This window comes from Trichomonas vaginalis, chromosome II (assembly GCF_026262505.1).
Source record: "Trichomonas vaginalis G3 chromosome II, whole genome shotgun sequence".
Lineage (NCBI taxonomy): Eukaryota > Parabasalia > Trichomonadida > Trichomonadidae > Trichomonas > Trichomonas vaginalis.
In genome coordinates this window covers 9,357,139-9,370,980 of record NC_067204.1, presented here as the reverse complement: position 1 = coordinate 9,370,980, position 13,842 = coordinate 9,357,139, and the positions used below count along the sequence as shown (strand labels likewise).

General features: G+C 30.1%; 7 protein-coding genes and 1 pseudogene across 8 annotated transcripts, besides 2 other annotated features; 3 read left to right on the top strand and 5 right to left on the bottom strand.

The window, feature by feature from the left end:
* Nucleotides 1–899, bottom strand: TVAGG3_0513690 (annotated as a pseudogene). Its single transcript has one exon. A coding segment is annotated over exon 1 (899 nt).
* Nucleotides 1–1,638: part of a mobile genetic element that runs on past the window's edge.
* A 150-nt stretch (nucleotides 1,639–1,788) lies between these two features.
* TVAGG3_0513670 (uncharacterized protein) lies at nucleotides 1,789–2,283 on the bottom strand (the record flags this gene model as incomplete). The annotated part of the gene is made up of 1 exon (XM_051237017.1): nucleotides 1,789–2,283. One exon carries the CDS (start codon nucleotides 2,281–2,283, stop codon nucleotides 1,789–1,791), a length of 495 nt encoding a protein of 164 aa, XP_051094841.1.
* Nucleotides 2,284–2,543: 260 nt separating this feature from the next.
* Nucleotides 2,544–3,429, bottom strand: TVAGG3_0513660 (uncharacterized protein; the record flags this gene model as incomplete). Its single annotated transcript, XM_051237016.1, has 1 exon — nucleotides 2,544–3,429. A coding segment is annotated over one exon (886 nt), but the record flags the coding sequence as incomplete, so codon positions are not given.
* Nucleotides 3,430–3,498: 69 nt separating this feature from the next.
* TVAGG3_0513650 (uncharacterized protein) lies at nucleotides 3,499–3,714 on the top strand (the record flags this gene model as incomplete). The annotated part of the gene is made up of 1 exon (XM_001329278.1): nucleotides 3,499–3,714. One exon carries the CDS (start codon nucleotides 3,499–3,501, stop codon nucleotides 3,712–3,714), a length of 216 nt encoding a protein of 71 aa, XP_001329313.1.
* Nucleotides 3,715–5,613: 1,899 nt separating this feature from the next.
* On the top strand, nucleotides 5,614–7,227 carry TVAGG3_0513640 (protein ubiquitination; the record flags this gene model as incomplete). The annotated part of the gene is made up of 1 exon (XM_001329277.1): nucleotides 5,614–7,227. The coding sequence occupies one exon, from the start codon at nucleotides 5,614–5,616 to the stop codon at nucleotides 7,225–7,227; it is 1,614 nt and encodes a 537-aa protein (XP_001329312.1).
* Nucleotides 7,228–7,687: 460 nt separating this feature from the next.
* Nucleotides 7,688–8,991: a mobile genetic element.
* Nucleotides 7,784–8,911, top strand: TVAGG3_0513630 (Mariner transposase; the record flags this gene model as incomplete). Its single annotated transcript, XM_051237015.1, has 1 exon — nucleotides 7,784–8,911. The coding sequence occupies one exon, from the start codon at nucleotides 7,784–7,786 to the stop codon at nucleotides 8,909–8,911; it is 1,128 nt and encodes a 375-aa protein (XP_051094839.1).
* Nucleotides 8,992–9,016: 25 nt separating the features above from the next.
* TVAGG3_0513610 (uncharacterized protein) lies at nucleotides 9,017–10,429 on the bottom strand (the record flags this gene model as incomplete). Its single annotated transcript, XM_001329276.1, has 1 exon — nucleotides 9,017–10,429. The coding sequence occupies one exon, from the start codon at nucleotides 10,427–10,429 to the stop codon at nucleotides 9,017–9,019; it is 1,413 nt and encodes a 470-aa protein (XP_001329311.1).
* Nucleotides 10,430–11,293: 864 nt separating this feature from the next.
* On the bottom strand, nucleotides 11,294–13,366 carry TVAGG3_0513600 (uncharacterized protein; the record flags this gene model as incomplete). Its single annotated transcript, XM_001329275.1, has 1 exon — nucleotides 11,330–13,327. One exon carries the CDS (start codon nucleotides 13,325–13,327, stop codon nucleotides 11,330–11,332), a length of 1,998 nt encoding a protein of 665 aa, XP_001329310.1.
* Nucleotides 13,367–13,842: the final 476 nt, after the last annotated feature.

Genomic DNA, 13,842 nt, shown 5'->3' with positions numbered 1-13,842 from the left:
TTATTTTGCTGGAACTTTTGAATCTATTATTCCCTGTATTTGTTCATGAAGTTGATTTTTAGCATTTTCATCGAAATTAATAGACCTAATATATTCATTAATTGCATTCTTATAATCATCTGATTTCTCAAATTTTCTTTTATCTGATTCCTTAACTAAATCATAAGTTAAACCTCGTTGCTGATATAATGGTTTCTTAATTAAATCTTTGAATGCTTGAGATAAAGCACCTGATGCAATTCTTGCTACTATAATTGGTTGGAATTGCTGTTTAAGTTCATCTTTAACATTTGCGAAAACTGGATCGAATAAAGCAACTTTAAAGAATTTCTTAGCTGAAATTTCAGGTCTAATATTTGCATATTGACCATCAAACTGGTTAGAATATCGTGGTAATCCATCCGGTCCCTCTTCAATAGCATTTAATTCTTCATTGAAATAAGAATATGGATTATACGGTATGAATTAATTGGACCATTTTCACCTTCTCCAATGTATTGTTTAACAGCTTTTCCATTTTCATCAAATTGCATAGGATAACGTTCATTATATGCTTTACGTTTAGGATAATCAGATATAGTTAATTTATAACCATTTATGACTTTAATATTACCTTGACCATCAGTAACGAAAACTTCATTTATACCATCAGGTTTTCCATTTGGACCCGTAATGTCTGCTTCGTGTGCTTCCCAATTTGGACCATGACGTTTGGCATATGCTTGAGCTTCTGGTAATGTTAAAACGTTTCTCATTTGTTTAACATCTTTTTGAAGACCAGCAACAATATGAACTAATTCTTTCATTCCATCAGGAACTTTCATAGTTCTATTATATGCACCCTTTTTGTTTGTCCCTTGTTTTAATGGAACCTGTAGAAGATTTGCTATTTCTGTCATGTTTAATTATAAATAAAAAATAAAAATTAATTATAAAAAGTTAATCAAATTTAACACTTCCTTTATTTAAATCAACTATTATTTTTCCATGTTCACCTAATTGCTGATATTGTGTGTAAAGTTCATTAATGCTCATTGGTAAATTCACTTGATAAAGCATAACGTTCAACTGTTGACGACTAAACCCACTGAAAATGAAAAGGTTGATAGATTTGATTTAATGTTTGTGCTTAATGCTTTGAAGTATTGAACAGCCATGAAGAATGAACACTGAATGTGTCGACATTGAGTTAATAACTGATTAAAATATGATTTCTCATTTGTTATTAGTTTTGATTTCACGCATCATCTAGAAAAATGAGTGAATGCAAAAATTCTCTATCAAAATTTGAAATAGAAAGTGTTTCAAATAATTCATCCCGTTGTTTATCAATAATTTTATCCTCTAATCCTTGCTTCTTGATTGTATTATATAATTCTTTATACATTAAAAAGTTTTTTAAATAATCTTCTGCTTCTTCTTGTGATAAATAAATAATTGGAATTTTGATTAAATGCTTTAAAGATTCAAATGTATCATCTGAAGGTGAACCTGAACGGTTGATATAAATTAACACATGTGAATGGGGGAAGTGTTAGCAATAATGATAATTTGTTTTAATATCGTTAATGTTTTACCTTTATTTTGTTTACCAATTGCTGCAGTGATTGAATTTAAGTAACATTCAGAATATGGAATTTTCATTAATTTTTCCTTAGATAGAGCATTTCTATTATCACTCAATGCTTCATTAATCATATCATCTACGTATGTATTATATACTCCTGCTAATTCTTCATAAGGGGTGGATGAATTTAAATCCATTTAATCAAAAATAAATTTATAATTTTAAACATTTCTATTCATCAATATTTCATCATATGAACTTCTATACTGTGGTGGTGTACCTGTTGGATGATATTTCAAACCTTCATCCGGTGTCCATGTCCAATATGTAGTCCTAGTAAACCAAACCTGAGGAGGATTTGTCACCTTTGAACAGTAAGTGTCATTTTCACCCTGAATGATTGGATAAGCTTTCACTTGTACTGTAACTTGTGAGTTGAAAGTTTCTAATCCATCAAAGAATATACCCGCTCCATCACGTTGAACTGGAATAGTGCATAAGAATGAAGTTTGGTCTTTCCATGTTCTAGCTAATGGCGTGCCATCATCTGCATTCAGTGGTCTAGTTAATGAGTCCTCGTATTCTTCCGTGCATTCATTCACTCCATCTAAATCAGAAGCTTGAAGCATACGTGTAAAGAATATGTCGCCCACTGTGGTCATCGCTTGATCGGGGAAGTTTCTGGAATCTATAGTGACCTGAAGACCTCGAAGCATTGGATTTTCTAAAACTGTTCTTTGCATTGCATTCTTCGGAAATGTTAACACAACATCTGTAACATTATGAAGAGCGTATGAGAAATCTGAGCTAATACCTTCAGGAGTGATGCAACCTCCATTTAGTGAACGAACGTCAATATGTTGAGCTGGAATCATGAATGGATCTTCCTTACTGAATAAACGTGGTATTGCTTTAACTGATTCTTCAATTAAACCGTATCCTGGTGTAATGCATTTATCCTCTAAAACTTCCATCTTTGTGCATGAAATAATAACGTCATCAACTGTTGCGTCAGCAGATGTAGCGGCTAAGCTTGTAATTAATTTGGCAGGAAGTCCGATTTGTTGGAATTTGCGATCATATTTATAAACATGATTCATAATCTTTTCATAATTTTCATCAGTTATCTTTTCATAAACGTAATTTTGTAAATCAGCAACTCTTAACGGGTCAACCTGACAAAATACTAAAGTATCCCTGAAAACATAATATTTAAGAATGATATCACCAAATGATTTAGGATAATCATCGAACGCCTGAAATGCTAACAAATCATTTACCGGAATAATCATATCAAAAGTGATATCAACTTCTTCATTTGCTTTCTTGAAAACTTCTGAAGGGTCAATATATTTACCACATACTGAGTTATCATATTTTTGAACATTATTATATAACGAATGAACAAACTTTTTAACTTTCCTTTCTGATTTTGGTTTATATGTTGCAAATGCGAAAGATTCACGGGCGCAATCCATCTGAAGATAACCGGCATCACCTCTTTCGGTTTCTACTTCTAATTGTTTAAAGCTTTGATTTGATGATTTGTAACCAACGAATAAACGCATGCATTTAAAAGCGGCATCACATGTGAAAGCTTTATTTGAAACTAGAGTTGCTTTAACTTTGCGTTTAATATATGTGTCACCTAATTGGTTCACATCATGAGCCGGATTTGTAATTCTTAAATGAGTTTGTTTATCATCAAAATATGGAGCATCAGAGTCATAGCATGAACTTTCAAGTTCTCTATAATATCTTCTACCGTCATTCTTTGCGAATATTTCATTTATCTTTTCGAATGAATGAAACACATTTCCATTAATCGGTTTAGTGTTTGGCACCAAATAGTTAGTCGTCATTTATTAATAAATAAAAAATCAAAATTAAAAGATGAAAATGAATTTTTAATTTTAATGAAATAATCAACTATGGCTGCAGGTATATTTAAGAAACTGTGGGATAAAGTAAAAAGAGGAGCGCATAAAGTTTGGGAAACAATGAAGAAGGGAGCAAATTGGATATTTAAGAATAAAGAAGCAATTAGTGACGTTGCTGAATCAATAACACCAAAAGCTGCCCCAATAAGAGAAATATTAAATAAAGGAGAAAAAGTTTATCAAAGACTTCAACCGATACTAAGATAAAAATAATATTTATTTTTCCACTATCTACCTCCTATTTTATTAAGTATTCCTTCAGCAATTCCACCAACTGCGTTACCTGCTTGTGCTCCCATCGCTGGATTACCTGCTTTAGTACCTAATACTCCACCTATGATAGTTCCTGCCGTTTTCGCTACTGGTGCCAAAAAGTTTGCAACGGGTTTAATAATCTTTTTATAAACCCAACCCGCAGCTTTCTTAATTCCTTCCCATAATTTTTTAAAGAATCCTGCCGCCATTTCTGATTTAATATTAATTAAAAAATATATTTCATCACTTATATTCTAATTTTTATTTAATGATAAATGAAACCGATTTTAAAAATAAATGAAACAGAGAAGGAAGAAATAAATGAAAGTGAAAATGTTCAACAAAAAATAAACGTTGTTAAACCAATTACTGAAATAAAAATTTTTTCATCTGTTGAAGAATTTAATGACTATTATGCTAATAATAAAAAATTATTTGAAGAATTGACAACATGTAAATTGAATAAAATGTTTAAAGTTGATGGATTCAAAATTTCAAAAATAAAGGGGGTGGTTAGTTTGAAATCTATTCCTCAATCAAGAATCACCTCATTAATGAAAATTGATGATTTAACAAAAAGAATAGAAGAGATTGAAGAAAGAATAAATCAAATAATTGATTTCATAAATTCAAATAATCATTAATTTCTTAAAGTTCTATGTTGAACTCATCAAATTCTTTTTCATCATTACCATTACTCTTTCAACTCTATCTTTTGATAGTCTTGCGTTTAATTTTAAAAGTTTATTTTTTTATTTTTTTATTTCATTATGGTAGTGAATCTTTCATTCATGAAAATAATTATTTCTAATTTCTTTTACTCTCTCATACATACTAGATTTGAAGAATTCAGAACTTTTACCATAATCTCCTAAATGTTTTCTTATCCCTAACGTGTGCCAGTTATTATATGAAACTGAATAAACTTTATCTTTATCTTTACACCTTTCATCACTTCCATTATATTTATACCTCAGTTTTGATTTAGCATTTTCATATTCATTAGCGTTTAATAATTCACAATCTTCCTTTTTAAATAAATGTTTAAGATATTCAGGATTTAATACTCTACGTTTATATGCTCCTAACTTAGTTCTAAAGGTTTTTCTACAAAATTTAGGAATTCCATCCTCTTTAATGTCATCAATGATTTCCATTTCATTATTTTCCATTTCTTCTTCTCGTTTATGAGGTCTTTGATTATGACTCCATTGATTCCATGAAATTAAATATTCTTTATCATTATATTTATACCTCATTAGCTTATTTTGGCTTTCATATTCATTTAATAATTCACAGTCTTCCTTTTTAAATTGAAGTTTAACCCATTCAGGATTTAAACAATGTTTAATTAATCGCGGAATATCTGACATCATCTATATATAGCTTCTTTTATAAAAGATAAAAAATAAATTATTTTAAAATTAATGTTAATTTTTTAATGTGTTTATAAATAAATATATTTTAATGCATCGTCTATATATAGATGTAACAAAAAAAGTCACACAACCCATCCTATCCTACTACTCTTGTCAATAGCAGAGTTAAAAAAATATGTGTTTCTTAAATGCACCATAAAACTTGATAACAACGCATTAAAATGTCATAATTTCTTAAAAATGTTGGAAATTAAATTAAAAAAAATATCACAAAGTCGAAGTTGGATTAGTAATATGTGTTAATCTATATTACCAATACTAATCTCAAAAAGCTCTAGTATCCAACTTGACTTATCTGATATCTTATATTTCTACTACTCGTCTTGAATTTAGATCAAAATTGATTATCACATTTAGAGTATATGTGGTTTCAACTGAGTAATTTCGAAACGACTTTTCGTTATAAAAAACGATGAGTCATGGATTAAGTATTGATACAGATTACATCGCTAATAACATTCAAACATATATTGATGATAACATCTTTTTTGATATTTTTGAAGAAGATATCATCTCTGAAACACTAGCGAAAACTTCACTTAATTCTCAGAACTTCATTACCCTTTTTACTCAAGGAAAATTGAAATATAGCTCATGCAAGCTATTCAATTGTGTTCGGAAATGCAAAGTTTGCATTGGTTCATTTGACGAAGCAATTCAAATTCTCGAGAGCTACAAAAGTTATTTCAAACTCGAATCTGCTCACGTATTAATAGAGTACTTGAAGCAATTCAGATCAGAACATGTTTCAGATTCAAACGAAGTCACAAAATTACAAGCCAAAATTGAAAAACTCAAAACAAATTTACAAAAGATTAAAGATGAAAATCATCAATACAAAAATGAAATATCATTTAAAAATAAAGAAAACATTCAATTAAATCGATCTATTAATAAATTTACAGAAATTACTAAATTATTAAACACTGATGACTTTAAATCAGTATACAAATTCCTCAAAGAACTCTCAACTCAAGGTGATACAATTTCTATGTCTATTTCATGTGCAGTTGGATTAAGTGAAAAGAAAGATTCATATAAAAATACATCACTTATTAATGCATTTAGGAAAGGAGATCTTCAATTAGTAAAACATCTCATTGAAGGAGGCTGTGATAAAGAAGCTGTTAGTTATAATGGCAATAATTGCTTAATTATATCATCTGGAAATGGTCATCTTGAAGTTGTTAAATATCTTATTTCAATTGGAGTCAATCCAAACGACAAAAATAACGATGGATTTTCATCAATAATTATTGCATCAGAAAATGGTCATCTTGAAGTTGTTAAATATCTTATTTCAATTGGAGTCAATCCAAACGACAAAAATAACGATGGATTTTCATCAATAATTATTGCATCAGAAAATGGTCATCTTGAAGTTGTTAAATATCTTATTTCAATTGGAGTCAATCCAAACGACAAAAATAACGATGGATTTTCATCAATAATTATTGCATCAGAAAATGGTCATCTTGAAGTTGTTAAATATCTTATTTCAATTGGAGTCAATCCAAACGACAAAGATAACGATGGATTTTCATCAATAATTATTGCATCAGAAAATGGTCATCTTGAAGTTGTTAAATATCTTATTTCAATTGGAGTCAATCCAAACGACAAAGATAATGATGGAAATTCACCAATAATTGTTGCATCACAAATTGGTCATCTTGAAGTTGTTAAATATCTTATTTCAATTGGAGCAAATCCAAATGATAAAAATAACGATGGATTTTCATATATAATTTGTGCATCACAAAATGGTCATCTTGAAGTTGTTAAATATCTTATTTCGATTGGAGCAAATCCAAACGACAAAAATAATTATGGTAGTTATTCACTTCATTTAGCTGCCAAAAATGGGTATTTTGAAGTTATTGAATATTTAATATCCATTCATGTAAATGTTAATGATAAAAACAAAAGCGGGAAAACTGCACTTGATAATGCAAGGGAAAAGGAAAATGAAAATAAAAATTATAAAAAGATTATTAATCTTCTTTTGCAATCAGGTGCTCAATAGATCATATTTTGACTACTTCCTCATCGAAAATAATAAATCCTAAAAAATAAATTATCTGCGTAATAACATCATTCTTTAGAAAAAATGACTATTATCTACCTTAGTTCAAGCACTTTATTATATTTTACATTGATAACGCCTAACCAAGAAATAGTTAATTCAATATATAAACCAGTATCAATAATGTGGTCAATAATTTTTCAACTCCTTTGGATATTAAAAAGAGGATGTAGAGTGCAAACGCGTATTATATAGAATGACTCTTTATCTGGCTAAAAATATATAATTCGAAAATTCGCATTGTCGTCTAAAACCACCAGACGACAATAATAATACCCCATTGGCATTCTGTGCGATCTTATCATATGGATAATTATATAATAAATAAACATTTATGCATGATTGTAGTCTATTACTATTTTAATCTTTTGGGAAAATGTCTTCCTCTTTGTAAAAAATATAGGGTGTCCAAAGGTGCGTTTAGCACAGCGCTCTATATGAGACTATTAAAGGAGATATATGCTGATTATAAATATATAATAAAAAATATGAATATATGTATATGATGAGTATGTTGTATTTTGGCGCCATGCCGGGATATAAAATGAATTTTGAGACAAGAGGCGGTTTCGCTGGAAATTTTGGCGGGATTTTTTTCATTTTTTTAATGAATCATAAAGAAAACATCCTCGCTCTTGCAAAAAAATGCAAAGACTGTAAAAAAATCTACGAGACATTGGTAAAATGCTTCGGTATGGATGCTCCTAGCTATTCCACTGTAACGTATCATGTTAGGATGTATCACTTCATGAACAAAAAGGTGCCCATCATAAAAATTGACAAAAAATCGCCGGATCAAAGAAAAATCAAAGCAATTCTTCAAGTGCTAGATGAAGACCCAAGAGCATCACTCAGAAGGATAGAGGAGATGACAAAGATACCACGTACAACAGTAAGTTATTATCTGCACAATTATTTGAACTACAAACTAGCGTATACACGTTGGGTTCCGCACAACCTTAATTCAGTTCAAAAAAAATCTAGAGTCCAATCTTCGAAAGAGCTCCTCTCTATATTGGGTGCGTATCAATCCAAGAAGTTTCGCTTTTTAGTAACAGGGGACGAGTCTTGGTTTCAATATGCAACAGAAGCCAAAATCATGTGGATCCCGAAGGATGAAAATCCGCAAACATTCCCGAAGAAAAAAATTGACACACCAATGATGATGTTGTCGGTTTTTTGGGGCGTGAATGGCATCATCGCAATTGATATTCTTCAAAAACCTAATACGATGAATGCTCAGTATCTAATTGACAATGTTCTTACTCAAATTATCAATTCTGATGAGTTTGAGAAATCCAAACAACAAAAACAAAAGTTTGCAATTCATTTTGATAATTCAAGAGTTCACAAAAGTCATAAGGTAATGAATTACTTGGTGGAAAACAATGTCAAAGTTGTTCCAAACCCAATTTATTCACCTGATATTGCACCCTCTGACTTTTATTTATTCGGCACGCTAAAAAAGAGAGCTGAAGGACGCGAATTCGCGAGTCCAGATGATCTTGAAAATTTTGTAAGAGAGCAATTTGAGCAATTTTCTCATGATGATTTAAAGCGTGTCTTTCAAGCCTGGATCGATCGCTGCGAACGCGTGATTGAATCCAATGGTGATTATATTTAAATAAACTTTATATATATGTAACTTGTTTATTTCTATTCGCAGTATTCAGGTTTGTGCTAAACACACCTTTGGACACCCTATATAAATAAAAAGAGAGAACAATGTTTATGAAAAAAGAGATGTTAATTCGTCAATAGGATTATCTTGGGATGAATTATGCATATGATTTATGTCTTTAATTTCAATTTTCTGTTTAATTGGTGAAGAATCAATTAAATCATCATGCGAAAAATTGGAATTTGTTTGAACTTTTATTTGCTGATCAAAAACTTTTTCAGATGTTGATCTCGACAAATCCGAATTGAATAATTTTACAATTTCATCAGAATAATTGTCAAATTGGTCCTCAATCACTGCTTTTGTATCAGATACTGAGTTCATTAAGTCTATTTCTTTCTGTTTTTTATGTATTGTATTGACAAGATTTGAATCTGTTTCTTTCATCATTCCTTCTAAAGATTTGATTCTAGATTCTGAGTTAGTGTATTGATTTTCTTTATCTTTTACTTGTATTTCTAAGTCATTTACAATTTTTCTATAAATTTCCAAATCTTTTTCACTTTTTTCGATTTCTCGTTGTAATCGTTCGCAATTTGATTTCATTTTGATAATGTCCTTCTTTGCATTTTCAAGATTTGCTTTATCTCTTTGCGCAGTGAAATTTTCTCTTCTTAATCTTTCATTTTCTGCTCTTAAATCATCTAATTGATAAGAAAGAGTTTTGTTTTCTTGTAGTATTGCGTTTATTTTATTGTCAAGATCAATTGTTTCATCTAAAATTAATTTATTTTTCTCAATAGTTTCTAATTCGTCATTGAGCTGTAATTGTTTCTTTTCTTTAATTGCTTTGGATTCTTTATCGATTTTATTTGTCTCTCGTTCATAATCTTTGAGTTTTTTCTTTCTTTCCTGAATTTCATTTTTTAATTCAGAAATTTCTTTCTCAAAATCATTGGAAAGTTGCGTATCACATTGATTTTCAAATGATATTTTATTCTTTAATGATCTTGGAGAAAGATTTTGCTGATGTAATAAGGAATCTGATAAATTTCTAAGTAAGAGTTTCTTTCTTGTATTATTTCGTGAAATTTCATTAATTTTTGCCAAATCTTCAACAACTGAATCTTGTATTTCGCGTAAATCTTGATTATCTAAAAGTTTTTGAGCTTTTTGTATATCATTTTGTGTCTTTTCTAGTAAATCATCGTCAAGAAGATCATCTTGAAGTCCAATATTAAGAATACCTTCTGATTTGGATTTTCTAAATGTGATTTTCGATAAATAATTACGTAATTCGGATATTTGCTGACGAAATATTTTCTCATATTGCAATAGTAATTCATTTGTGCCCTTTGGAACAAAGTAATTTTGAAGTTGAACTGCTGATATCTGAGAATGATTTATCGAATAAAGGTATTCTTGATATTTTTCCTCAATGTCCGAATTAAAAGTGTTATATTCATATACCAATTGATCGATCTTAGGCTTAACCCTCTTAAAAAAATTATTTGAATTCATCTGTTTTTCTTCGCATACAGGCGTGTTGCGCCGTTTTTTTTACAAACAAATCAATTTTAATGAAGATATAGTACCTGTACCAAAATCAACGGTAACTAAGATCCAGGCTAGCGTAGATGGTTTAAACTTTGAAAAAATAAAAGATATAACTTGATATATAAGGAAATTGCGAATATGAATCTTCTGGTAGTACAATATAATCTGGACTAATAAGCAAACTTTGCCCAACGCTGCTTAACTTATGTTGTTGTCCCAAAACTTTTCAATTCAATTTTAGATTCAAATAAAAAAAAGTCAAATGTAGTAAGAAAAAAAATCACTTAATTTAAGATACCGATAAAAGCGATAGCAGTCAGTCCATCTTCATCTTTTTCAATGATATTTGCACCATGTGATATAAGAAATTTGATTATTTCTTTATAATTATTTTCTGCTGCTTAATGATGAACAGTTTGTCCAAATATATCTTTTTCATTGATATTTGCAACTTGTGAAATCAGAAATTCTGCTTATAGATCCAAGGTGAAGTGAATTTTTCATCCCAGTGATTGACGAAACACTCACTATGTCACTTTTTGGGATTCTCATTTTTTTAGGTTCTCGCGAGAACGATTGAGATGGGATTCCATCGACCCCGTATATTTGGGAATTTTTCAGATCTATATTCTGTTTTTTTCTATACAATATCTGAATGCTGCAACATGAAGTGCAGTTTTTCCAGAGTCATCTCTATCATTAAGTTTAGTCATTTCTATACTATATTATTACATACTGCATAATGAAGAGAAGTTTCCTTATTATTGACATAGCAACCATTAATATTCTAAGAAGAAAGTTAATAAATATATAAATATTTAAAAAAAATCACTAACAAGAAAAAAAATATAAATAAAAAAAAAGTTACATTCTTGAAACCATTTTTTGTAATACGCTAACCATGCAATGCAAGTCACGTGTCTTATCATCTGAGATGTATTCATTCATAAAATTATGAAATACAGTCCAAGCAGAAATATAACTTTCATTTATAGTGGAAGTCAAATCTGTGTTAACTATAAAGTACGAAGTACAAATTACAAATGTGTGGATGAGTGTTTCCGGTCTTGAAAATGTAATAATGTAATTCAGCAAAATTTTTATGTCTTCTTTAGTTGTATAAAGCATCAGATGTGACAGATACTTCATAAAACTCAGAAGCAAGAAGAATCTGTCGTTAAAAGGAACATAATCAATTGAAATAAAAATTTGGACGGCATTCCAAAAAACGCATTGAATAGTATCACTAAACCTGGTCAAATTAAGCTCATCGACTATTGTTTTTGATGATCCAAGCATTTTCAACCATGATTTCGTCAAATTGTTGAAAAATGGTTTGTTTTCATTGAACATCTTGAATATAATTGGCATCATTGACTTCACGTAATAATTATTCAATGTTTCTTGGTCTTCAACGATTGGCAAAAGTTCTTGGAAAATTAATTCAACTTTTCTTGGCGGAAAATAGAGAACAGAGTACTTCCTGTACACTTTGGTCATATCGGAACTAACTTTCGACCATTTGTCTACTTGTTTCGCCTTAATTTTGTAATACAAAAAATTTTCAAATGAATTTGCTTGTTCTATGTATTCCGCAACGCACTGCTTCAACGAGAACTCTGCAAAATCATCAGAAGGCTTTGTATCAAGAACTGTTTCGTATGGAGTCTTGTAAGATAAAGTTTGATTCTGAATAATCTTATGGTATCGGTTCAAAAACTCGTTATTTTGTGGGAACTCTGGTTTTTGGTTCTTAAAAATAAAGTGGTCGAACGATAAATCGAATTTTTTCTTTTTAATATAATATGAAACGAAAAATGGCGTTGTTGGGTAATCTGACTTGATATCCATCTCATGGACAGTATAAGGAAGATCGTTTGTGTATGCGCGTATGCATTTGGCAATCATGTTGACCTCATTTGGTGACATAAGGATATTTACGTACGGATGATTGAATGGCTTGAAATTGTCAGGTACTACGAGGATTGATGAGTTGTCTAGAAGTGCTTTCATGAGAGAAACAATGATTTCATCGGAGTTTCGCATAAAATATAAAATTTCATTAAAATCTTCAATGAAAATCGAGTAGGATGAACTGAGAATGTAAATATTAGATAGATACGTAAAATATTTGTCAAAAAATAACGTTTTCAAGGACTCAATTGGCCAATTATTATGGGCCATCAATAAAATCGTAAAGAGACATAGCGGAAGTAGTTTGATTGCTTTCATCATTACTAAAAGTAATGTTTTCGATTGCTGTTGAAGTAATTGTGTCGTGTTTTTATTAATAATTCGTTTTTCGTTCGCCATTTTCGGAAGATAGTTATCCAAAACGTATTCAATAAATGGATAACCTAAAATGGACTTGTATAGTGGTGTTAAAATGTCTATTGCAAGATTTGGCTTGGCAATATTCAAAATATGCTGATAAAATAGGGATGCATCGTTTATAACTTCATTGCTGGTGAAATTACAAAACAGAGCTGGAATAATTACGTTGATAAAATAAGAAAATTGATCAGATTTTTTGAAAGCAACGACAGAGCTTGCGAAAATTTGGATCTCTGAGTATATGTAAGCGATAAAGAGGCTTGTTTGTTGAGAAACTGCTGGACTTAGGTTAAATCGAGGTAAAATCGTTGGATTTAAGATTGTTTTCAATTCTGCATTGTTTAAAGTATTGGCTTTGATTTCCTCGATACGGTTATTGATTAGTGTACAGATTCTTTGCTCCCTGATGAATTTATATCGTAAATTTTCAACCTGGGAAAGAAGTTGCTGATATTTATCATCGAGGGATGAAGGGATGTGGCTTTTCAGGAATTCATAATCAGATTTAATTCCATCTAGCTCACTCATTTAGAAAATTTCACACCTTCAATTTGAGAGAGAAAGCCATATCTGTCAAATTTGTCAGACCATTGCAAAAAGTGAAAGTAATCCTTATTGGAAGCCATCCTAATATTTTTAAAATCGTATTAACTTACAACAAACCGAAAATCTGATTTTATGTCTCTAATTTCAGTCTAACTCTGGCATGAATCAAACACTGCATAATTATCTAACATACCCATTAACTATCCTTTCATGCGGCCTGGATTTGGAGAGAAACAAAAGCTCCAAAGACACAAATTAAAAGATTCTGCAAAAAAACCTTCGGATTTATCGCAAAATTAGCATAGAAAGTATAGATTATTATGAGATATTCACATACATAAAGGTTAATCCATATCAATAAACGATAATATATTCTTTGTCCGGCCAATAATACAATTATCCATCTGCCTTGAAAATCAATATCTATACTACACACATATACACCAGACATATTAATAAACGAGGCATGCAATTTTGGTTGTTAACTCCTGAAATTA